The following is a 25290-nucleotide window of genomic DNA, read 5'->3' on the forward strand; positions in this document are numbered from 1 at the left end:
CTTTGCCATTTCTATTAAAATTTATATTTATTACTTTCCACTATACCCCACTGCAGCAAGCCAAAAATAAATTTTAGTAAATGGTGTTTTTACACAAAATATTTTAAATGGGCGGAAGGCGACTTCTACGATTGAAAAAATCGAAAAAAGTTTGTTACAAATTAAAAGTGATAAAATAAATTAAGGACTACCTTTATAAAATAGAAAAAATAGGGGCAGCAGAAAATTTATTCTCAAACAAAGATGAGGGCAACAATAATTAGTCCAGTGAAGACTTTCAACGCCTTGTCTAAATCGACAAAGCCTCCGATTAGCTACAAGATTACAAATGGCGCAGAAGATAACACAACGCTGTTACCGGTTTGTCTTCAGTCCCAATTTGAAAATATATATCGGAAAATTGGGTTAATGTCTAACAACTGATAACAATTTCAATAAAATTTGAGCCTTCTTAATATTAGATCCGTCGCATTTTTATACCGTCGTAATATTTATCCCATGATGCATATACGGCAAGTTCTGAACCAAGGCTTAAGTTTAAGGTGTCTAACTACTTATCAAGCTCTTTCAAAATTAATTAGAAGATCCCAAATTTAGTTAGATTCTTCCAAACACGACGACCCAAGCACCATCTAGCGGAATTTGATGCAGACAAATTTCCGTTGGACTGAGTTCTGAGCTAAGGTCCTTTTTGAGATCTCAATCTCACCGGTTAGTTACTTCAAAGTAAATTCCAATATTAAAATTTAATTTGAAAATTCTAGTTATCTCGATTCGCGAGCCACCTGGTGTTTTTTTTTTCAACGTTGCAATGTCACCAAGCATGACCTATATTCTATTTAAGGAACTGTTTACCTGGAAGTTCGATTACAAGATTCTGTCTGTTTTTAACAAATTTTCTTTATATCCTGATCTGTGTTCCTAAGTGTAACGGGACTTTTTTGCATCACCTGTAGTTCTTTCACAGCGCCTGTAAGATCACAGTATAACACTGTAAAAGCTTCGAATAAATCACGGTGACTTACTGAGCGGACGGCGTTTGAGTTTTGCAATTACAGATCCAATCACAGGCACTGTCACAATTCGCTACCGTAACATAAACAAATAATCCGATGATTTGTGCTTCGGGTAACTAGCGGTACATTTGCTGTAAACTTCAGTATATATCGCTGTGCAAACACTCCAGCTCGCAGTTTTGGAGGGGCTTAATCTGAAAATCCGTGATTTGTGCTGCTATCTGCTGCTTGATGTCGCAGAAGCCTGCTGGCGATGCAATTTGAATAGCTGCTTATTAAGCAGTTTATAGCGACATCTAGCAGTGAATATCAACATTAATTACACACTCAATAATTCGTTTTGCCACGCTATTTACTATGCTATGACAAGAGCCGTGATTGGATCTGTGATAACAATTACTGGTAAGTGTGATTGTGAACTGCCATTTATATAATCCTCGCGTTCCAATGAATAGAGATCAAGATACCGATAAAATTTTAACATGCAAATGCAAAAACAAACTGTTCCATATGGGTCACATTGTTGTTGCATATGCATGTTAAATTTCTATCGTGATCTAGATCACTGTTCATTGGAACGCGAGGAATATTACTCTACGATCATTATTCGGTCACAGTGGTGAAAAAATCACTGCAGGTAAGAAGACACAGTCACAACTTAGCTTATACAGTATTGAACCAACTTTAAGTCAAGAAGTGAGTGTAGGACTTCTATATCAAAGACCATCCTTGAAATTAAAAATTACGAAATTAGCCGATTTTGCACAGACCTTAGACATCACTGTTATTGTCAAAGCCTACAAAGGTGTATATAATTTTTGGATTAACTGGAACTTGGCCTTGCTTACATTCCCATTTTTTTTTTTTTTTATTTGTCACCTCTTTATCACAGCAATCGGATGCACGATTTGATTTAATTTATTTGTTTGCATTAATAATCTTCTCTTTCGTTGACTTAACAAATTTACAGCTCATTGACAATTCTCTGTTAATTCACATTTAATAAAGTCATCATCCCAAACAGAGAACCAGCTCTTACACTTGCTACTCTAGCCAATTCTTTAATCAAAAAGATTTATAATTTACTGTTTATGTTAGCGACATTCTGGATTCGGTGAAGCTTTATAAACTTTCCAAATATTCAATCAGTAAATTTTCATCATTCGTAGTGAACAAATCAACTTGCGTTATGTCAATGTTCACAGTTATTTTAGTACTCTACACGTTACAAGTGAACAAATTGCAAGCCTTGATTTATCCCCCTTCATCTACCTCCTTAGGTGTGAGTACGATGTACAATTCAAAAGATATCCATACAATATTAACCAGATGATGGCCTTTTCAAAATGTCTGTCATCCGTTTTCAGCTGATACACTCTGTGTCTTATCCCGTTGTTGAGTATCTTCCAGATAGAAGTATACTGATTGATTGGTGTTTCCAAATGTCCTATACATTGCCCGGTAATGTTTCACAGTTCTATAATATACCAATATGGCCAGGTATCCAGAATCCAAAACCAGGAAAAAGAAGTGCTTACGATGGGAACGAAAGTCCTGAGCTACAACAATATTTGAAGTGGTTAGAGAAGTATGACCGCAAGATTGGTGAAAATCAGCATCCAATGGATTTGACAGCCGGTGAGCTTTATCGTGGCATTGAGGACTATTTGACGAGGTAAAGTAGCAAAGGAATGAACATATCTATGTATGTATATGGATTTTAAATCGCAAATTGAACCTGGTAGATCACTAGTTTAACTGTTACTTTTTCTCTACTCTTTTGCGGTATAACCGTGGTTTGTTCTTTTAAGATATGTCAGCTATACTTTATATTTCAACAAAGAGCCACATATTCACATCATGACAACATCGTGCCTGTTGGAACTCACTATTTGCAATTCGTTTTCAAACAACGAACAAATCAATGCTTTCGCCCTATGGATTGTTAAGGTGGTACCTCAAAAACTATATGGATTTATTTCTGGATTTCAGCGTCCGTAAGAATTGAATATGTATAGCTGTGATTTTGTCACAGCGACTGAAGTATCACAATAAATCGTAGAGACAGCTTGAGAAAAATCGCCGTGACTAACAAACTTTAACGGCATATGGCGTTATTCCCAATTAAAGCTGTCCTCGATTCTTGATAAGTCAACCAGATATGTGAAGGATCTTAGACTGATGTCGTTTTGCCTTCTTCCTTCATAAAACGACCGGAAGATTCCACATCTTCGCCCTTCATGCAAAATTAACTAAGCTTAATGTTTAGGAGAACGGCACTTGCGCATTAGGCCACAAAGATCTCGCCCTATATAAAAATAGTGGTTTGACTGTAATTATTGAATCCCTGTAACAACAGAGCTGTGGATTGTGTGCCACCCACCTCAGTAGTCAGCAGGCATGCTACAATTTTGGCCAACGTCAAACTCTTGAAAGAATATATTGCTTCCATCCAGATTTTTATACACAGAGGAGCAGAGCTCACAGAGTATATTAACTTTGTTCGCATAACGTTACCCCGTAACGGCATAAACTAATCGATATAGATATAGACTTATATATATCAAAATGATCTAGGCGAAAAAAGAAATTCTTTTGTCCGTCTGTTCATAAACAGGTATCTTATTGAAATTTGTTATGTAAGTTCCTGGGCGCTCATCTCAGATCGCTGTTTAAAATTAACGAAATCGGACTATAACCACGCCCACTTTTGCGATATCGAAAATTTCAAAAAACCGAAAAAGTGCGATAATTCATTACCAAAGACGGATAAAGTGATGAAACTTGGTAGGTGGGTTGACCTTATGACGCAAAATAGAAAATTAGTAAAATGTCGGACAATGAGCGAGGCACCGCCCACTTTTAAAAGCAGGTAATTTAAAAGTTTTTCAAGCTGTAATTTGGCAGCTGAGTATGTAATGTTCGGTTATACCCGAACTTAGCCTTCCTTACTTGTTTGTTTGTTGTTTTTTACCAGCCCATTGCCTGAGACGAGATCATGGCAGACCTATAAATTAAGACTTCAAGCACCTTATTCCATTAATAGGGGGAAGTAAGAACGAATTTCCTTGTAGCGGAAGAATACCCCATCACTAAATCAAGATATACTTTTTTTATTCGACAGCTTTGGCTTGCATGACACCTGTCTGCTACGTAGCGTTTGTGAGTTGGCCCAACATCCGTTTGACGACAAGCATCAAACAATACTCACCGAGTTATTTACATTTGTACTGACGTAAGTGTGCATAAATTTATATATGTGACCCGGTCTATGAAAAGTTGGCTTATGACTCAAAAAAGAAATTGCGAGAAAAAAGAAAACAGCTTTCTTTTTTTTTTTTTTTTTGAGTCATAAGCCAACTTTTCATAGACCGGGTCACATATAATATATATTTTAGAGACATTATATCTGATTTCTTCATAGGCCATCCCTGCATCAAGGATTTTCCAAGCATGAGCGCACCTACCAAGAAGCCTATGAAGCGGCTGAGCTGCATGGATTTTTAGGTGAAAATTGTACTGCTCTATATGTCGATTGTAAACGAGATCTGTTAAGTGTTGTTACTAAAGTTATATTAATAAGTGGATAAGTGGCTGCTCAAAGAAAAATTGTTGTAGGTTTAGTGGGTTGAGGACAGCTTAACATAACTCTATTCCCATATGCGTTCTTCTAGAATGAAAGAAAAAATATATATATTTTTTTCTCTACAATTAAAATAGTCTACTTTATTTTCTCTTATTTAATCATTATCAAATATCACATGTGTAATAAGTTCAAGTAAACTTTTGTTACAGAAAGGATAAAGCATTTTGCAGTTTAAGCCAAGAGTTCCTGATTTCTCGGCAACTTCATAAACAGCTCCCTGCAACTCTTCACTCGCAGAAAATCCCAAATGCCACGAAGGACTAAAATATATGAGAAAAAAAAACAAATTTAAGCCTTAACAAAACAATGTTGGCAATATTTTACTTACGTGAGCGTAAATGTTATTAGTTCTGTTATTACATGATTGTGTTTGATATCAAAAGGATGTTTTGCCAGTTCGCACACACTTTGGAGTAAGCAACTTGAGTGATAGCTATGACTTGAAATGAAAATGTTAATAATATAATATATAAAGCCAAGCTCGAATGAAATAACAACAACATTTTATATAATATTTTATCATCCAGTGTAAGGGATATACTAACGCACTACTCTTTGCCTACGACAAGGTTAATCAAAAGCTTCATCTTTCCTCTAGACGAATAACCACTGACGTTCAATCGGTCACGAAACGTTCTACTAAATGATATTGGGAAGCCGGTAAAGGCTCCAAAATCAAAAAAAAATTGCGTGACAAAAAAAATTTGTTCATGTCTCAAAAACTTCAATTCGAAAAAATATGTGAGTACCAAGCAGAGTTTTTAAAGTGTGCATTTCATTTTGAATTTTTATTCCTCTGATTGCAGCATCAAAACTTTATAAATAAGGTTTTTCAATTAGAAGAAAATTTTTCTAAGCGGGGTCGCCCCTCGGCAGTGTTTGGCAAGCGCTCCGAGTGTATTTCTGCCATGAAAAGCTCTCAGTGAACTCATCTGCCTTGCAGATGCCGTTCGGAGTCGGCATAAAACATGTAGGTCCCGTGCGGCCAATTTGTAGGGAAAATCAAGAGGAGCACGACGCAAATTGGAAGAGAAGCTCGGCCTTAGATCTCTTCGGAGGTTATCGCGCGTTACATTTATTTTTTTATTTATTCTTGCTGTTCCGGTTTCTAAAAAAAGCACATTACCCCTGAAAAAGATTTTAAAAAATAATAACATAACATTACTTTTATTTTGAAAAATACGTTAAAATACACGGTCAATTCTAAGTAAAAAAATATTTGTTTAAATAAATTAAATTAAAATTAAAAAAATTTTGTTTTTTGCTTTTTACTTGAAAATATAGTGTTTCTTGAAAATTGTTTTCTACTAAAACGAATTCGATAAAAGAAAAACTGTGTGAATGAAAGTTGTTGGAAATATTCTGAACTTATTTTAGCTATAAAGTAAAAAAATTGTTTTCCATGAGAAATTTGTTAAAAATTATAATATATTAGTTAAAAGTTCATTTTAGGCTAATCTCTCATAATTTAAGCCTGATATCTCTACTAAAATTCAAAAACACTATAGATATTAATACAGATTCTGAAATGTACGCAAAAATGCCTTTAAAGTAGTCCAATATGTTATTTTTCCTATAATTCTATTAAAAGCTATGAAGATTTTTTAGCCAAACCCTTCATTCATATGGCAAAATGTCTATTTTGCAAAAGGCGGGGACTCGAAACCGGACTTAGAGCTGTGGTGTCTTCGGCAATTTTTCTTAGAATCATCTGTAGATTACGTTTTTGCTATACTCTAGATGAAAAAAAAATCCATCCATACAATTTGACCCGCTCTAATAATATAATAAATAAGTTCGATATGACCGATACTTTCACCAGACAGATGTCGTAAATGTACATTGATATATGAAATTCGGTCTTGTGGTAAAAAAGCGAGAGCAGACATTCAGGAGGCACACCTACAGCCAGTAAATAACGATGACATAGGTAATGAAATAACAAACGTAAAAGAAAATAGCGTAAACAAATGCATTCCTTAACAACTCTGGTACCAAATACTCGTACAATTCTTAGTGTATTATGGTGTACGTCTAGGAAACTAATGTTTTTAAATTAAAGCTCAAAAGACGCATGTGTACCAGTACCAAATATTTTTGGGCTATTTCATTGTTTTATTATCTACTTATTATCGATACCGATATTTTTATAGCCGAATCATCGCCTTCTTATTGGTTTGTTATCGGATGGATAATTTTTTGTAATAAATCGACAACTTTGGTAATACTTCGACTACAAATCGATACCCCTTCAGTAACCAATGGATAACGAATGGATATCTTTTCAATTACAAATAAATAACTTTGCGATATCAAAGCGATAACTCGTTAATGAAAAGACGATAACTCATCGATATCATTAGATCGATAATAAATCAAAAACTCGCCTATACTTCGTTGATAACGCTTCCATATCAAACCAATAACTCACCGATACTATACCGTTATCACTTCGAAAACAAATTGGCAACATGCTTTCTGGTTTTGAATCCCTTCCTTTCCTTTCCATTTCTTTACTTTCCTTCCCTTTCCTTTCTAGGCCATCCTGCCCCCCCCCCTCTCCTATTGTTTTATAAGGAACTTGGGTTGGCCAGAGCCTCGCCTGCTAAATATTCCTTTCCTCTCCTTTTCTTTCCTTTCTAGACCATCCTGCCCCCACCTCAAAGTTTCCTAAGGAACTTGAGGTCGTCAGATCCTCGCCTGCCAAATATTCCTTTTCTTTATTTTCCTTTCTTTTCTAAAAAGCTGATTTGCTGTCCGATTTTGTTCATATCAACTTTACATTTCCCATCTTACGCCACAGTGTAGTAGCTGCACTTACACCTATGCTTTACATTCAAGACTCACCACATCGGGCGCATTTACAAGTAAAAAATAATTCATACTTAGCTCTGAATAAAAACTATCTTGCTCACCTCTCCAGCAAACGTTCAAGTGATCTGTATAATTCGCCAGCTGTAAAATCAAACCGATGACGTGACCCATCGTCAGTAGATGTTGTAACTGTTTCATTACTCCCAAAATTTTCCCAATATTTTGCAGATCCCCTATCGAATCTTCGTGCGTGCTCATTTTCAATATTGCGTTTATTCTTTGGCCAAATGGGTACATTGTAGAAAGAAGCTAGATTATATGGCAAATTGTAATTCATCTGCAGTCCCCAGTCCCAATTAATTTTGCGATTTGGTGCCAAATCGACGACCGGCACTGATATTGATGCCGTTAACTGTAAATTAATAAGATATTAAGTATGTAAATTAAGAGCAAATAATTGATAATTTTTTTTTAGCATTATTGCTTTGCTCTTTAAAAAATGTTAATTAACAAACCTGTAATACCGTATTATTTGAAAAAAGTAAATAAGTGGTAGAAATATGAAAGAAGCTGAAACAGGCGCTTATGAAGATGTGAATGTGAATAACAAAATGCTGTGACAACATATTTTAAACTGTTAGTTGTTAGGTATGAATGTTAAAGAGTTAGTTATTGTGATTGTGATGTAGGAGAGTCAAATTGAGGAGACAGCTGTGCGGTTAAAATAAACAAATAACAATGGAACAGGTATTTGCAATATTTACCCTTCCTTAATTGGTTAAGTGGTTTAACGAGCTTCTAATTGGCAAACTGTATATGGGTGTGAAGATCCACTGAAATGTGCGGCTTAATTTATTGATGACAAATTATGAGTTGCCTTAGTAACATGTTAATGAAATATTAGTTTTGACACTTACATGCGAGAAACGGTTGATAAATTCACAATTACAAATAAGTACGCAAGGCATAAAATAAGTCATATTTACATACATATGAATAAGGCAGTTGACAAGATCTCCTATTCGCCGTATGTGCTACACTGAGGAAAAAAAATAGTAGAATCAAATACAAACGCGTATGATTTGACTAAATACGGCAATGAAAGTGCTGTATAGAGCAAATTATTTAAATCAAACATGCACACATTGTACACGAAATTATTCGAATCGAATATGCAATATTTGAAGCCCAATTGAATACTTTCATATTAATTTTACTACATAGCTTTTGAAAGCGATCTGAATACGAAATATTTGCGTGTAATAAGATGATATACAAATCCTATTCAAATACGAAATATTGAATTAAACAACTTTCGTGTTTAATTGTTTTTTGAGTATTAAATAGTATATTTAAATTTAAAAATATTTAAACTTGCTTTTGCTGGAATTAAAAAAAACGACTTTTATGGTTTTATAGATACTTATTTTTATTAAATATAACTTTGGTTGTACGTATATATGTATGTAGTTATATTAAGGCACAAAATAAGCTAAATACTATTACTATATCTAATAAAAGTTCTGCATAATGGAAATCATCTTGATTATCTTTTTTGTGGAGCTCATCACCAGCACAGACCTACATATAATATATATACAAAGTAATATTTATAATAAGCAACATTTTTCACTTCAAGTTTTTATTACGCTAATAATACACAGAATCCTCACAAAATGCACCGTGTGGTTATTCAGACACAGAAAAAGTGCTCTACTACGTCCAGCGCTGGTAGCATGAACGACGTTAGCAAAAATATATATTGTAACGAATTTAGAACAATTCCGCTTATTTGCAACCTTCTACTATCGTTCGAATCAATAAACTGTTGAATAAATAACTCCACTATTCAATAATGCAAAATGACCTTTATTAAAGTACTTCACAATAACACTTATACTTCGCATTTGATGGCTTGCTTAAATCAAACTGTTGCTGCTTTTATACTGTTTGGTTTCCTCGTTGGCATATTTCTAGGCGTTTCTATTTCTAGATATTACTAGTTAGTTACCAGCTATAAAATTACCAGCTATAACTACGTTTATAGCTTCTCATATGAGCGTGTATATGTGTGCGATACTTGCAAAAATAATTGCCTACTTTTGGGAGTATCTCAGATATATGCATGTGTTTGTGCGTTGCTCTCCGCTGCTTGTATGGACATATGTATAGACATAATAATTGACTTGTTGATGTGCATTCAAGTCACTGCTTAGTATTGGCTTAGAGATGTTAGTATCCCTTAGCGTTGCTAATATTCGTCACAATATGTACATATGCACATACATATTTGTGCTTACACAAACTATTTTGCTTCCAAATGCGTTATTTTCTTTAATAAAATACACTTGCACTTTGAATAACAATTGCACAATTCAAAATATAGTATTACGTACATTTTTCTTTTGCCAAGCAAAAAGCTTTTCTCAAAATTCAGCTCTTTTCCCAACTATCTTCACAGCGTCGGCAATATCAGCTTCATTTAAGTAACTCAAATGACGGAATTCTATGCCAGCGATTATAAAAAATAATATTACACGTTTTTTAATAAATATTTTACAAAAATTTGTTTAGTTACCGGTTAATTCTTCTAGCAGTTTATCTAATTAATAAGAAACCCGCAACATTTCTTTCAGTTGCTCATACATTTTTCCTTTTTCTTGGAGCTGCTATAAAATCATACCCTTATTAATGAGTTGCCACCTAACTATTATTAATTTGGTAGGTACCGAGTTGAATTAAATTACACATGTTTCTTCCGCAATACAAGTTTAATTGACGAAGCGCACTAATTCACGAACTTCGTTATCTAGAATTAGTATTTCGGTTGAACTTACTGATCATTTGGGGACGCTTCTGGGGTAATTTCTGTATGGTTTTCGGGATCCCGCCAGGGTAATTTCATGATGAAAAAAAACTAAAAAACTCGTTTTATGGCATATCAAACTAAAAAGTGAAAAATTATTATAAACTGTATCAAAATAAAGTTATAATAAAATCTAAGATATTAACAAACAAATTCAATTCAGAGTTAAAAAGCGTGGAGTGTCTTACTACTTTTCATAACTTTCCTCTTATAGATAGTTCCCAATAGAAGGATTGTTAAATTTTATTTAAATATATCAAGAACCCTACGCTTTTAACTCTGAATTGAATTTTTCTGTTCATAACTTAGATTTTATTTTGAGGTGATTAATTAGGATTGATTGATCGATCTTCTACTACTGCAGTATTTACTACTTGTACTTAAAAAATATTGTTCTATTATTTAATTCGGTTAGATATTAAACCTTGTTTCTTTTTAGTTTTTAAAATGTTAATGAGAAACATATAATAGCAAAACGAGCCTAAAATCTCTTTCCAAAACGGGCTGAAATGTGTATCAATTTTGAAGTTTATGAAGCACACCGGCAACACTGCATGGAATAAACGCATTTGTATATACTTGCTCCGCTCCGCTTATCAACAAGCGTACAAAAGAATGTACTTACATATATAAGAATGAAGATAGGCATGCATGCCTGAACACGGTTGGCATTTAAGCTGAATGCTTACATCTAGGATTCAAAGTTTTCTGTACAGCATTTAAATACGTACGTATTAAACTTTGGTCTGATCGTATTATTTTTAAACACGGAAATATTAATTTTTACTATGCATATTTTCTCTCGGTGTATGCATTAAACAAATTATATATTGAAACCCATAGAAACAACTCAAATCTTAAAATTTTACATGAATACGACACTCTTGTGAGTTCCAAGATAGACCTCTAAATATTAGAGCTATTAATATTAATGTAACAAATTTTGTAGAAGCTAGTGAGTAAAAATATCGAGGCGCAACTATTACAGCATTAAGCTAGATATACATATGTACATGGAAAGCTTGCCGCGTTTCTACGCTTGACGCTTTTACAGCGCCATATATTAATAGTCCCTGCATTCCAATGAATAGCGTTCCAGATCCCAATGATAATTTAACATGCAAATGCAACAACAAATTGATTTATATGGATCTGGATCACTGTTCAATAGAACGCGAGAAATATCTCAAGTTTTAGCTTCGCGTTACATTCCACAATCTCGGCGTAGAAAGCTATTGGTTCGGCCATACATTGAGCTCAACAAAGAGTTCTTTGTAAGTCCGTCATAAGGCGTTTTCAAAAGCTTGAATACGATTAGTGCTGCCACCGATATGTTTTTAAACGTTTAGATAAAAGGTAGCACTTTAAAAGAAATTGAATGTCAGTAAAAGGCAAAGGACCATCAACATTTATAACACTCCTCGAAACATTTGGGGAGTGTATTTGTCGCTACAATAACAACAAAAGATGTTATTGCTGCAAATGCTGTAAAAATAAAATTTTTACTTTTTTATATTTTTCAATTTGAAAATAATTTATTTATGATTGTCATTGACAATGAAATTCGAAAACTAAGCAAAACGGACTAAGTTTTTGACTGCATTCGACATTTTATAAAGCAGTAATGAGATAATTAAGAATTTGGCGGCCACCTCGGTGTGATAGTAGCGTGCTCCCGCATCCACACCGAGGATCCTGGGTTCACGCCCCGGGCAAAACAACATCAAAATTTTAGAAATAAGGTTTTTCAAATAGAAGAAAATTTTTCTAAGCGGGGTCGCCCCTCGGCAGTGTTTGGCAAGCGCTCCAAGTGTATTTCTGCCATGAAAAGCTCTCAGTGATAACTCATCTGCCTTGCAAATGCCGTTCGGAGTCGGCATAAAACATGCCGGTTCCATCCGGCCAATTTGTAGGGAAAATCAAGAGGAGCACGACGCAAATTGGAAGAGAAGCTCGGCCTTAGATATCTTCGGAGGTTATCGCGCCTTACATGTATGTATGTATGTATGTACGAATTTGCATGGAAGATTGAGTTTAGTAAGGGCGTTAATGTAGAAAACTTGACTAATTATGACATTAACACTCTATGTGAAAATGGTATTATGTACATTCTTAATTTTCTTTCTTTGCTAAATGTAGTTTCGGGCAGCCTTTTTTTCTTTTAAGGAATAATTAATCAGTATATACTTTTTTTAACTTTTTTTTATATAAATATTTCATATGGCCCCAATATTTGAACTTATAACTTAATTGCATAGATGGGCAATTCTTCTGCGTCACACATTTTCATACAATTTGTCAACAATCTGCAAATCACTGACATAAACAATTTTAAGTCAATCGGAAGCAATTCCAGTGCACCAATAATATTTGGCACATGGCAATTGCACGCTCACACACACCTACTATACTTTCATATGCAAAACACATACACACTCACAGATATTTTAATTCCCAAAACATATGAAATAAGCTCAATTCAATGAATCCAAAAGTGATAATGCGAGTATTGGCATATTTGCAGATGCCCAGAGGCGTCAACATATTTTGATTCACTTCATTCATCATGATGCACTTTCTGAATTCATTTTGACAATCAAATTTACGTCTGCAGCTTTTGATAGTCTGAAATGCTAGTGAGGTGAAAGTGGAGGTGAAAATGCAGCACAAATAAAATATTTAGGGGATTTTAAATTTTCATAGATGCTATCAGAATAGTCTCGGGCTTGTCTAACATCATATATATTATTTATAATTGCTGTTTTTATGTACGGGTCCTTTTTTCGCTCTTATTTGGAATCCAAATCTATAAATAAAGTTTTGGTTGTAAAGATGGAGATTCGGGCTATTAGCGAGCTTTGGGCAATTTTTGTGGTAGTGCATTTGTTTAGCTATATTTTATTAAAAGAATTTGTTAAAAATGAACGATTGTGAGCACACAAAGAAATCTATTTTTACTATGGCACTATTGTGAATATTTGCACTGCATTACTGGCAGTTGCTAACATACGCTAGATGGCAGCGCAAGCTGTAGGGGTTTTAATTAATTGATAGAACAGCTGATTTCTGTTGATGTTTGATAAGAGACTTTTATATTGGTTGCGCAAGATGCGCACGGGTCCGGCTCATTTGATATAAATGTACATTTGTATGTATGTACATAAATTTCTACCAAAGTTTAGTCTTTCAAAATCAATAATTGTTCGATCATAACAAATTGATTTGGACTAATCTTTTATTGTGTAAGGAACTACATATATGTGGGTGATAAAAATGTTTATTGTTCAAACCAATTTCAAAACGAATGAAAATAAACATGGAAAAACGTGAGTGAGAGATTGAGCTACTACCCAACAGTAAAATCGCTCGATTTTGCCAGCGAATCAAATGAAAGACGAAAGGTTCCAATGCTGGAATGAATTTATATAGAACACGGTGGCCTGGACGCAACAATCTCTGCTCTCTTGGACGAAGATAGCAACGAAGAGCCCAGCATGAAGGCAACTGCACCAACTGTGGCTCAGAATCAGCATTCCAAATGATTGGACCTTTTATGTGAGGCTTCAGACTTGGTAAACCAACCATCACCTCGTCATTGATTTTGAAGCCGCCTTCGATATCAAGAGCGTTTGTTACCTGATATATCTTTGTATTAGCTTGATTGCCATTCAAAACTTTTACGGCTGTTTAGTATGACGTTGAGCAAGACTACAATTCCAGTCGGATTTGGGAAAGATCTCTACCTACCCTAAACGAGCTTTCAGGCAGAGTGACTGAAACAGTAAACGACCTATTTTATATGGGCACTAGCATTAACATTTCGAACTCTGTTGCTCATACGTTCATAAGGATCATCATCGCCATCGACAACACGTAGTGATCCGTAAATCCTTCGAAGATCTTTTCTATCGAACACTATGAAATCCGCTCCATCAGATGCAAAGCAGGTAAGGTATTTTTATCAGTTTATGTGAAGAGGAAAACAAAATTCTAGTTCTTTTAAATTTGTTACTAAAGTTTTAAGCAAAAATAGCTTATTTAATATGAGCTTTTAAGATCACAAAATTCTTAAATAGGCTTAATTCAGCAGGCATATACACGTGCACTTCTATGTAGATTGAGCAAAGACCTCGCATTTATAATGTGACCGCCTAAGGGCTAAAGGAATTTGAAAATTGGATTGAATTCAAATTTGCAATTGTAACGAGCTTAACAACAACAATAAAAAGAACTTAAATTTCAAAACGGGTAAAGTAGAGGGGACAACCGATAACATATATACATATAATTTTTTTTATTAGGCTGAGTCAAACATTAGGCTTAATTTTAAGCCATTTACAAATTCTGCATGTTTCTCAAAAAAAATATAGAGGAAAAAAACCACGAGAAAGAGGAAAACTACACGGGACAAATCGTACGTAGTTTTTCGCCTCTAACTAAAGCAAACAATAAATGTGTCAATGTGTGTATTTGAAAAAAAATTTATATTTGTATGAAAATCTGAAATAAGCATGCGTTTGTACGGGACAGCTTTTTATCATCTTTTTATTTTCACTTTTTTAGTGCTGCCTACAAAAAGGCCTTTGGAGTTTTGGGTTTTGACTCACGGCCCAAATTTCAAGACTCTAGATCACCGGGAAATTACTTAAAAATCGATTGCAAGATTCCCCTCGTTTTTCAAAGACTTGCAATTATCTTGACTAGAGCGCCACCTAGCGAAAATTTGTTTTCTATAAGTTGTATTGTCACTAGGCCTCTAACTAAGTGCCAAGTTTCAAGTCTCTAGGTAACCGGGAAGTTAGTTAAAAATGGATTGAAAGATTCCCAAATCAAAATTAATTCTCTTAATATCTCGATCCATGCGCCACCTAACGAAATTTTTTTGATCAAATATTGCATTGCCAGCGGTTCCTGACTCACGGCCCAAGTCTCAGGTCTCTAGCTCACCGGTAAGTTACTTAAAAATCGATTGCAAGATTTCCTCGTTTTTCAAGGATTTGCAGTTATCTTGATTAGCGCGCCACCTAGCGGAAATTTATTTTCTATAAGTTGTATTGTCACTAGGCCTCTAACCAAGTGCCAAGTTTCAAGTCTCTAGGTAACCGTGAAGTTAGTTAAAAATGGATTGAAAGATTCCGAAATCAAAATTAATTTTCTTAATATCTAGATCCATGCGTCACCTAGCGAAAATTTTTTGATCAAATATTGTATTGTCACCGGGTTCTGACTCACGGCCTAAGTTTCAGGTCTCTAGCCCACCGATTTTCGTTTATCTCGATTCGTCTGCCACATGGCGGCATTTTGTTTCCACGAATTGTAGTGCCATCGACTCGCAAACTATGTGCTAAGTTTCAAGTCTCTGGATCACCGAGAAGTTAGTTAAAATTCGATCAGAAAATTTCCATTTAAAACTAATTTTCTGTATATCTCGATCCGTGCGCCACCTAGCGGATTTTTGTTTCACTTGCAAGACTTTTCCGTGGGTCAAAAATTCGTATGGAAATGAGGGGACAAACATGAAAGCGACTTAATATAAAGGTAATAAAAAGATGAAAAATATCTTATATAGTACTTGGATCAAGTTTTACTGCAACAAGAAAATACTTTTTTTATTTTAAGGTTGAAATGTTGACGAACTTTTTCTTTATTAATCTTTAAATTATCAAAAAAAATATTATTTTAAAACACATTTTCCTTTCCTGATATTTCAAACAAATCGTAAGTATTATGAAATTTTATACCAACACACAGAAGTTTAATGTAATCAAAACTTTGTTTAATAAATTAAGTAATTTTGCCTTTTTACATAGGGCCATTTGCTCCATTAACGAACATCTGTCAGCAGCCCCAAAAAAATTTTTAAAATGGAATGCAGGCGTTTTCGCTTTTATTTTGAAAGTAATCAAAATAAAATTCATTCGAAACTATTCACAGTTATTGCATCTAACCAAATATATGCCTTTATTTTAAAAAATCATATTATACTATCTTTTGCTGCAAATCCTAAAAAAATTTAATTTTTTGTTTTTTTTTTTATTTTTATAAATTATTGAAAATAATTTATTTTTCATTGTCATTTGTTGGATTAGGATAAAATTCGAAATTCCGAACAAAACCAATTAGATTTTTTACTAAATTCGGCACTCAACAAAGCAAATAATTAAAAACATCTGTTTGGTATGGGCTTGTATCATATATGTAATACTCCTATATTGCTACAACAGGCTAGGTACATTCCCAAACATCAGAGTGCCGATATATTGTTGTTTAAACGTTTTTGTTTTTGTATTCAATAATCGAATGTACCTAAATTTCAGTTTTTTCTTGTCACACTTATGCTGCTACAATCACAAACATTTTATGGCTGTCTTGTTTTGATTTCGAATTCAAAACACATTGCGAGCAGTTTCTATTAGCAATATAGGAGTATTACATATGAAGGGCTCAGAACCAAAAGGATCTAAGTGACGTTTTTTTTTAAATTCAGTTATACCCATATTTGTATATTTAATATAGTGTCTATTTGTTGACAATGCGATCCAAGCCATTTTGAACATTTTAGTGTCATATATTTGCCAGGCCAAAAACGTACTGTAACGAATTTACTTGCAAATCCTCTTATTTGCAATCCTCTGCTAAGTTCGAATCACTAAACTGTTGAATAAATAACTCCAATTTGTAATAATGCACAATGGCCTTTATTAAAGTACTTCACAACAACACTCAAACTGTGCAAAGAATAGTTTGCTTAATAACCAAACTGATTGATAGCTCAAATGAAACTCGACTGTTCAAAATAATACTGCTCTTGCTCACTAGATAGCGTCTTAGTCGAAACTGCTTGACAACTCAAATCAAACTGAATTCCAGCGCCTCTACAATTGCTGCCTTTTATACTCTTTGATTTCAACCTTCGCATCTTCTAGACGCTTCCAGAATCTACTAGTCCAGCAGCTCTCAAACTTCTCAGCTGTAACTACAATTGCACAATTTTATAGTTTTTCTCATTGCATACTTAGGAGTATCTCAGATATATGCATGTGTTTGTGCATTGACTCTACGCTGCTCGTATACGTACATGGTACATATGTGTAGACGCAATTATTGTTTCGTTTATGTAGATACATAATGATTGATCTATGGATGTGAATTCACGTCACTGCTTAGCATCGGCTTAGAGATGGCAGCACTCCTTAGTTTTGCTAATATTCGTAACAGTACTAAATTTTATTGCATTAATGATTGGAGCCAAAAGGATCTAAGTGCGCTCCTCCAAGCAATAAAATTTAAGTGCTCGGCCAAAAGAACATGCAGAATTTTTTCAAGTATGCAGTTTTGTAGCCATTAAGTCAGTTAATCTTAGTTTTGTAAAAAATTTCCATAATTTTTGGCAATTTTTTTCTTGAGTTATACCCCATAAGAATTTTTTAACGTAATTTTTTTTATATGGAAAAAAGTCCTTATCCTCGTAAGAAAAAAAAATACCAAAAATCAGCGAGACTTCCTACGAACTTAAGTTTAGCACTTTATTATACTAAAATTAAACGGGCTACAAGACTGCCTACTTGAAAAAATTCTACATGTTCTTTTGGCCGAGCAATCAACGTTCGAAATTTTATTGCAATAATTTTTGGAAATTTTTGCAATAATTTTTGGAAATTTACAGTTATTTTCCATCTGCAGTAAACATCCTTTGAATTAGTTGACTAACCTGCATTCATTTAGGCAGGAATTATTTCAAACGCATTTACCCAGAATTTACAATAAGTCATTTACATTAACCTTAATTATCTCAATTCAACGTCGATGTTATTTAGATCCTTTTGGTTCTAAGCCCTTCATATATGGATTTTATATAGAAACTTTGACTAATTATATGAATATAATAATTGGTTTTACATTCATTTCGACCCATCCTAATAGATTATGTCGTTGTTACATGATGCAAAAACTATTGAACATTTTTCTCTACAATTTTTGTGTGTACGCGTGAAAATATGCATAACATAAGGAAAATTTAATTTGGTTTAATTTAGCTAATTTTAATATTCTAATTTTTCGCTGTAGGCTATATTTAGTCAAGCTTTTTTAACTTGAGTGTACTTATACAGATAAATATTCTCCCATATATATTAAAATAAATTTTTTCAATTATTTAATAATTTGGCTTTAAACAATAATGCTTAATGTACCAAAGGCCCACCTTTTAAGTCAGAGTTGACCTGACACAAGGCATTGAGCTCGTATATTTCTGAAAGTTGTTTTAAATTAACTCTGTGTTAAAAAATAACATTCCGTTCTGCAAATGGGCCAAATGTGTGACCAAATTATTTTTGGAAAATCACAAAAATTTCGTAGAAGTTGAAATACTTTTTTGGATAGTTAAACCTTCTCCCATCGCCCTTCTTTCACAATGGGAGCCTTCACCCGCACCTGAAACCGGGCGTTGTTGAAAACAGTCTTCTTTTTCGACTTTTATTTTGAATCACTGATGAGTCCTGACAAATGAAAGTTGGTTTAAAAAGGGTCCTAAACCTGTCAGCTTGTCGATTTTGCCACATTTTTTATATTTGCATAGCACATAATAATAAAAATAATTTTCAAATAAACAAAATAAACATAAACTCTATCATTTTAATAATTACGATCCATTATTGTGCTTTTGTGTTTACATACATACTTTTGATTTCTGAATAAATTAGTTATTGATTTTGAATACCAGGAATGACATCGAATTGATAATTTTCAATTGTTTTAAAGTCTTTTAAAAATTTATTGTTGCATTAATTTTAATTTTATTTGCAATTAACACAAATTAATATTATTGCTACAGCAAAAAATTTGTAAACAAAAAACCATCATTTTGAATTAACGCAAAATGTCATGAATGAGAATTAACAAATAAGTATATTTATTAAATTTGCAAAAACATAACAATTGTGTGACAAATTTATGTAGCAAAAACAATTTTTGCTGTATATAAAAATAACATAAATAAATAAAAGGCGCGATAACCTCTGAAGAGGTTTTAGGCCGAGGTTCTTTTCCAATTTGCGTCGTACTCCTTTTTTAATTTTTCCTTCAAATTGGCGGGACGGACCTACTTGTTTTATGCCGACTCCGAACGGCATCTACAAGGCAGGCAAGTTTTCACTGAAAGCTTTTCATGACAGAAATACACTCGGAGTGCTTGCCAAACACTGCCGAGGGTCAAAGTTTTTTGTACTAATTGAAAAACCTTGTTTCTAAAGTTTTGATGTTGCTTTTCCCGGGGCGTAAACCCAGGATCTTTGGTGTGGCAGGCGGAGAACGCTTCCATCACGCCACGGCGGCCGCCGTCAGTGCAATATTTTTAAAACAATATATCTTTCAGTTCTTTACTTCTGACAACTTTTTCTATTTTAATATTTCGCTCTCTCAAACAAAATGAATAAGTAAGGAAAACTCCTTAACTTAAACAAGTACAATGCGGAATATGCCCATAAAGAACCTAGGAATTATCCCGAAATTATTTCAAAAACAATACCAAAGTTATCCTGTTATTGTTCCAAATTGTTTCTTAAATAGTCTAGAAATAGTCTCAAATTAGTCCTGGAATGATGCTTTAACTGTCCCTGATTTGTTCCGAATTCATACCGAAATAGTCGCGAAATGTTTCCAAAAATAGTTTCGGAGTGTACCCTAAAGGTTGCTTTAACTGTCTCAAATTGTCTCGACACAGATTCCAACGTTTTCTCGTTGTTATACCTAAAATAGTCCCCAAGGGATTCTGTTATTGTCCCAAATTGGTTCTTAAATAGTCTAGAAATAGTCTCAAAGTAGTCCTGAAATGATACTTTAACTGTCCCTGATTTGTTCCGAATTCATACCGAAATAGTCGCGAAATGTTTCCAAAAATAGTTTCAGAGTGTACCCTAAAGGTTGCTTTAACTGTCCCAAATTGTCTCGACACAGATTCCAACGTTTTCTCGTTGTGATACCTAAAATAGTCCCCAAGGGATTCTGCTATTGTTCCGAATTGAAGTGATCCTGTAACTCTGTGGAAAAGATTTCGAAAGAGTTTTGACATATTCCTGATGTTCTTCCTAAATGATACCTAAAATAATGCGGAATCAATCCTGAAATTGTACCGAATCCGTTCCGATATAGACTCGAAATAACAATGAAGTCATTACGAAATGTTCACAAAACGGTGCCGAAATTGTCCCAATTTATGCAAGAATATGGGGCGCAGTTTCATGCCCTTTGAAATTTTTTCGAAGTCTGTCAATCCTTTGCGCATGGATTAAGGTGGCACTCAGATTTGTATTAGGTGATATGCAGGCGTAAAAGTCGCTTTTAAATAATTAGTTTTCGAGTTTTTTACTTCCGTATTTATTACTATCAATTGTTTGTATGTAACGGAGACATTGACGTATGAAAATACAAGTTTCTAGGCAAATAGAAATAAATTTAAAAATAACTGTTATTTTCCAAGCGAAATTTTCAAAAAATAATAATTATGTATTTTCAATTTTTGTAGGAGAACTTAAAAAAACAATCAATCTATCCATCAATAGTCCATCGAATAAGAATCGTGTTTACTCCTTATGTAAGTAGGTGGCATTACACATTCAGAATTTTATACTCAGTTGAGCAGAGCTCACAGAGTATAATAACTTTGATTGGATAACGGTTGGTTGTACAGGTATAAAGGAATCGAGATAGATATTGACTTCCATATATCAAAATCATCAGTATGGAAAAAAAGTTTGATTGAGCCATGTCCGTCCGTCCGTCCGTCCGTCCGTTAACACGATAACTTGAGTAAATTTTGAGGTATCTTGATGAAATTTGGTATGTAGGTTCCCGGGCACTCATCTCAGATCGCTACTTAAAATGAACGATATCGTACAATAACCACACCCACTTTTTCGATATCGAAAAACCGAAAAAGTGCTATAATTAATTACCAACTAGTAAAATTTTGGACAATGGGCGTGGCGCCGCCCACTTTTAAAAGAAGGTAATTTAAAAGTTTAGCAAGCTGCAATTTCGCAGTCGTTGAAGATATCATAATGAAATTTGGCAGGAGCGTTACTCCTATTACTATATGTATGCTTAACAAAAATTAGTAAAATCGGAGAACGACCACGCCAACTTTAAAAAAAAATGTTAAAGTCAAATTTTAACAAAAAATGTAATATCTTTGCAGTATATAAGTAAATTATGTCAACATTCAACTCCAGTAATGATATGGTGTAACACAATACAAAAATAAAATAAAATTTCAAAATGGGCGTGGCTCCGCCCTTTTTCATTTAATTTTTCTAGGATACTTTTAATTCCCTAAGTCAAACAAAAATTTACCAATCCTTGTGAAATTTGGAAGGGACTTAGATTCTAGGACGATAACTGTTTTCTGTGAAAAAGGGCGGAATCGGTTGAAGCCACGCCTAGTTTTTATACACAGTCGACCGTCTGTCCTTCCGCTCGGCCGTTAACACGATAACTTGAGCAGATAAGTTCACGTACCTATCTGAACTCACTTTGTATATTAAGTAGAAGAAAATGAAAAAGTTCTGCAGGGCGAAATCGAAAGCCCTTGGAATCATGGCAGAAATACTGTTCGTGGTATTACGTATATAAATAAATTAGCGGTACCCGACAGATGATGTTCTGGGTCACCCTGGTCCACATTTTGGTCGATATCTCGAAAACGCCTTCACATATACAACTACCACCACTCCCTTTTAAAACCCCCATTAATACCTTTAATTTGATACCCATATCGTACAAACAAACTCTAGAGTCAGCCCTGGCCACCTTTATGGCGATATCCCTAAATGGCGTCCACCTATAAAACTATGGCCCTCTCCCTCTTAAAATACTCTTTAATACCTTCCATTTGATACACATGTCATACAAACACATTCCAGGGTTACCCTAGGTTCATTTTCCTACATGGTGATTTTCCCTTATTTTGTCACCATCGCTCTCAGCTGAGTATGTTATGTTCGGTTATACCCGAACTTAGCCTTCCTTACTTGTTTTTTTTTTTAGTTTAAATTTTGACCATTAACATTTATTTGCTATTCCTAGTTGAAAGGAAGCTAAAGCTGTTACAGTTAAATTAGAGCCATATTATTATTATTTTAATCAATTATTAAAAAATTACTAGCAGCACATCGACAAATAACGAAAAGGAAAGAAGCCTCTCCATCATTTGCACGACTTGCTTAACAAACAAACAAAAAGTCACGCATACGCCCTGGTGACCAAGCAAACAAACTAATCCAAACTTGTTTTCATAAAAGCTGCGGTGTTTGTTTTAGTTATTCTTAGCACACAAGGTAATCTAACGGTGTTCGCGTAGCGATAAGTTGGTCGACAATGAATGCATTGAGAGACGTATGGGCTCACACATGCAAATTAGGGTGGTCCTAATAAATGAAATAAACGTGTTTTTTTAGTCTCACCCTTTCAGATGGTAATACTAGGTCAAAAATGTCACAGACATATAAATTTTAGGCCCGTCTATTATTGGATCACAATACAGCACGCCTTAATTTTCCAAATCGGGACCATTATTTGTATGGTATATCGGAATTTATATGTACACGGTAAAAATGCTTGGATGATACACCCTCGATTGATACCATACAGCACCTATTCATTAGGTATGAACACAACCAATTGAGGAACGTGGAGTGACATCACAGCGAGGCTAACTTTCGTTGCAACAAACTGTGAGATACATTGTCGAAATTTTGGAGAAATTATACAGTCCACTTAATAGCTAGATGAGAACGCATCTAAGCAATATTGACCAAACACTGCTAAATTAGTGACTGATCAACAACAAAAACAAGCTAGTTTCGCAGAATACAGTGTTTCACCTCGAAAAACATTTTTTTTTTCTTAACAATCCCTTCGAAGAGTTTGGAAATAATAGTATTGGCCTATAGTTAGAAATATCATTGCCACCGATGAAGCCATTCTTAAATTGCAGACGAAATTGAAGCATAACTTATTTGTTACTAGCAGACCTGGCAGACGTTGTTCTGCCCTAAATTTGGCCTATCTGAATTTTTTAATAAGCTTTTTCCTTCTAACTATGCCCTCCCCCACCCCTCTTCACTTTTTCCCGATCCTTTTATTCACTCCTCCTTCCGTCTTTTTCGCTTCATCTATCTCCATATTCGTCTCATTCTATTTCTTTCTCAGTATCCTTCTACTTCTCTCTTTACTCTTCTCTCACCTTCTTCTCATTCTTCTTCATCTCTTATTGCCTATCCCAGAGGATGGTATGTATTTTGTTCCAGTCCCAGTCCCACTCCGAGTCTCAGTCCGGGTCCTAGTTCTAATCCCAGTCCCAGTCCGTCTCTGGTTAACTTCCCGGAAAAAGGATCGTAAATACTAATATAGGCAAATTTATATACCAAACTAGCAGACCCGGCAGACGTTGTTGCCCTAAATTTGTATATCTGTATACATTTTAAAAAGCTTTTTCCGTCTAACTCTCCCTCGCCCCTCTACACTTTTTCCTAATCTTTGTATTCACTCCTCCCTCCGTATTTTTCGCTTCATCTATCTCCATCTTCGTCTCATTCTATCTCTTTCTCAGTCTCCTTCTCTCTTCTCTCAAGTTTTTCTCATTCTTCTTCATATCTTATTGCCAGTCCCAGAGGGTGGTATGTATTTTGTTCCAGTCCCATTCCGAGTCTCAGTCACAGTCCCACTCTGAGCCTCAATCTCAGTCCCAGTCCTAATCCCAGTCCCAGTCCGTCTCTGGTCTACTTCCCGGAAAAAAGCATCGGAAAAACTAATATAGGCAAATTTATATACAAAATTCAGGCAAATCGAATAGGACGTATGTAAATAGGTATGTGGGTATTATTAATTCATGTCTTTATTTCGACTTCGCATGCATATTTATCAGTTTCGCCAGGTTGATGCGACTAAATCGAATATCACAATGAAAATTACTTAAAAGCTCTCAGCAACAGCTTTCATTTGATATCCAAAATACACACACATTCTAGGGGTGCTCAGGTCCACGTTTTGGCCTATATCTTAAGACCCTACTCACCGATAGGTATGAAAACTTCCCTGTACTAAAAGCACTCATCAACAGCTTTCATTTGATATCCATATTGTATAAACACATTCTAGGGGTACCCGGGTCCACGTTTTGGCCTATATCTCGGGATCCTAGTCACCAATAGGTATGAAAACTACCCTGTACTAAAGCAATCATCAGCAGCTTTTATTTGATATCCATATTGTATAAACACATTCTAGGGGTACCCGGGTCCACTTTTTGTCCTATTTCTCGAGACCCTAGTCACCAAGATGTATCCTGGTCCACTTCCCGGAAGAAAAATTATCCGACATTTTATTCTAAATATAACGCTACATACATACCAAATTTCAGGCACATCGAGCCATATATACGACAGTTTAGAATAAATCGGTCCCTGGTCCACTTCCGAAAAAAAAAGCTTTTCACAAACACTCTCCGGGTTCCTATTAAGTTACCCTAAAAATTTCATGGCAATCTTTCTATCCGTTCTCGAATTATGGAGTGACAATCAAAATGTACACTTCTTTTTATATATAGATATATGAAGTGCACTCTCTTAATTTATGTTCAAGTTATCTGTGTAAACAATATGGAGAGTTTGCAAAGCGTTTGTATCGACGTGCCAAACAAAAAGTGGGCCTTGAAAACTTTTTACAAAGAAATTTAATGTAAAAATTTTTAAGGTGTTACTTTTCGTTTGGGATGTCAATATTTCAATTTTTCTCACACAGCACAAAGCAAACCAATGAGTTCAAGGAATTCCAAGACTATTGTGGTGTTAAGTCATGCAAAATACTAGGCATTTATTTTATTCGTTTGCTCACTCTGGAAAGTGTGTTCTTGCGTACGCCTCACATTGCGATGGGCTATATTTTTTATCATT

At 34.6% G+C, this 25290-nt stretch overlaps 2 protein-coding genes across 3 annotated transcripts; one reads left to right on the forward strand and one right to left on the reverse strand.

Annotated features, from left to right (window-relative positions):
• Window positions 1-2154: 2154 nt before the first annotated feature.
• Window positions 2155-4987, forward strand: LOC137238826 (uncharacterized). 2 transcript variants are annotated; one of them, XM_067763850.1, is made up of 5 exons: window positions 2155-2298; window positions 2384-2691; window positions 2828-3013; window positions 4141-4251; window positions 4441-4987. In XM_067763850.1, exons 1-5 carry the CDS (start codon window positions 2206-2208, stop codon window positions 4604-4606), a joined length of 864 nt encoding a protein of 287 aa, XP_067619951.1. In that variant the 5' UTR covers window positions 2155-2205; the 3' UTR covers window positions 4607-4987. The 2 variants fall into 2 exon arrangements, with proteins under 2 accessions (XP_067619951.1, XP_067619952.1); XM_067763851.1 differs by lacking the exon at window positions 2828-3013 and having other exon boundaries at window positions 4441-4983.
• Window positions 4736-8102, reverse strand: LOC137238827 (uncharacterized). The gene is made up of 4 exons (XM_067763852.1): window positions 7992-8102; window positions 7578-7888; window positions 4991-5101; window positions 4736-4922 (listed from the first exon to the last, which is right to left on the reverse strand). Exons 1-4 carry the CDS (start codon window positions 8100-8102, stop codon window positions 4757-4759), a joined length of 699 nt encoding a protein of 232 aa, XP_067619953.1. The 3' UTR covers window positions 4736-4756.
• Window positions 8103-25290: the final 17188 nt, after the last annotated feature.

The sequence above is a fragment of the Eurosta solidaginis genome, chromosome 1, assembly GCF_040869045.1.
Source record: "Eurosta solidaginis isolate ZX-2024a chromosome 1, ASM4086904v1, whole genome shotgun sequence".
Taxonomy (NCBI): Eukaryota; Metazoa; Arthropoda; class Insecta; order Diptera; family Tephritidae; genus Eurosta; species Eurosta solidaginis.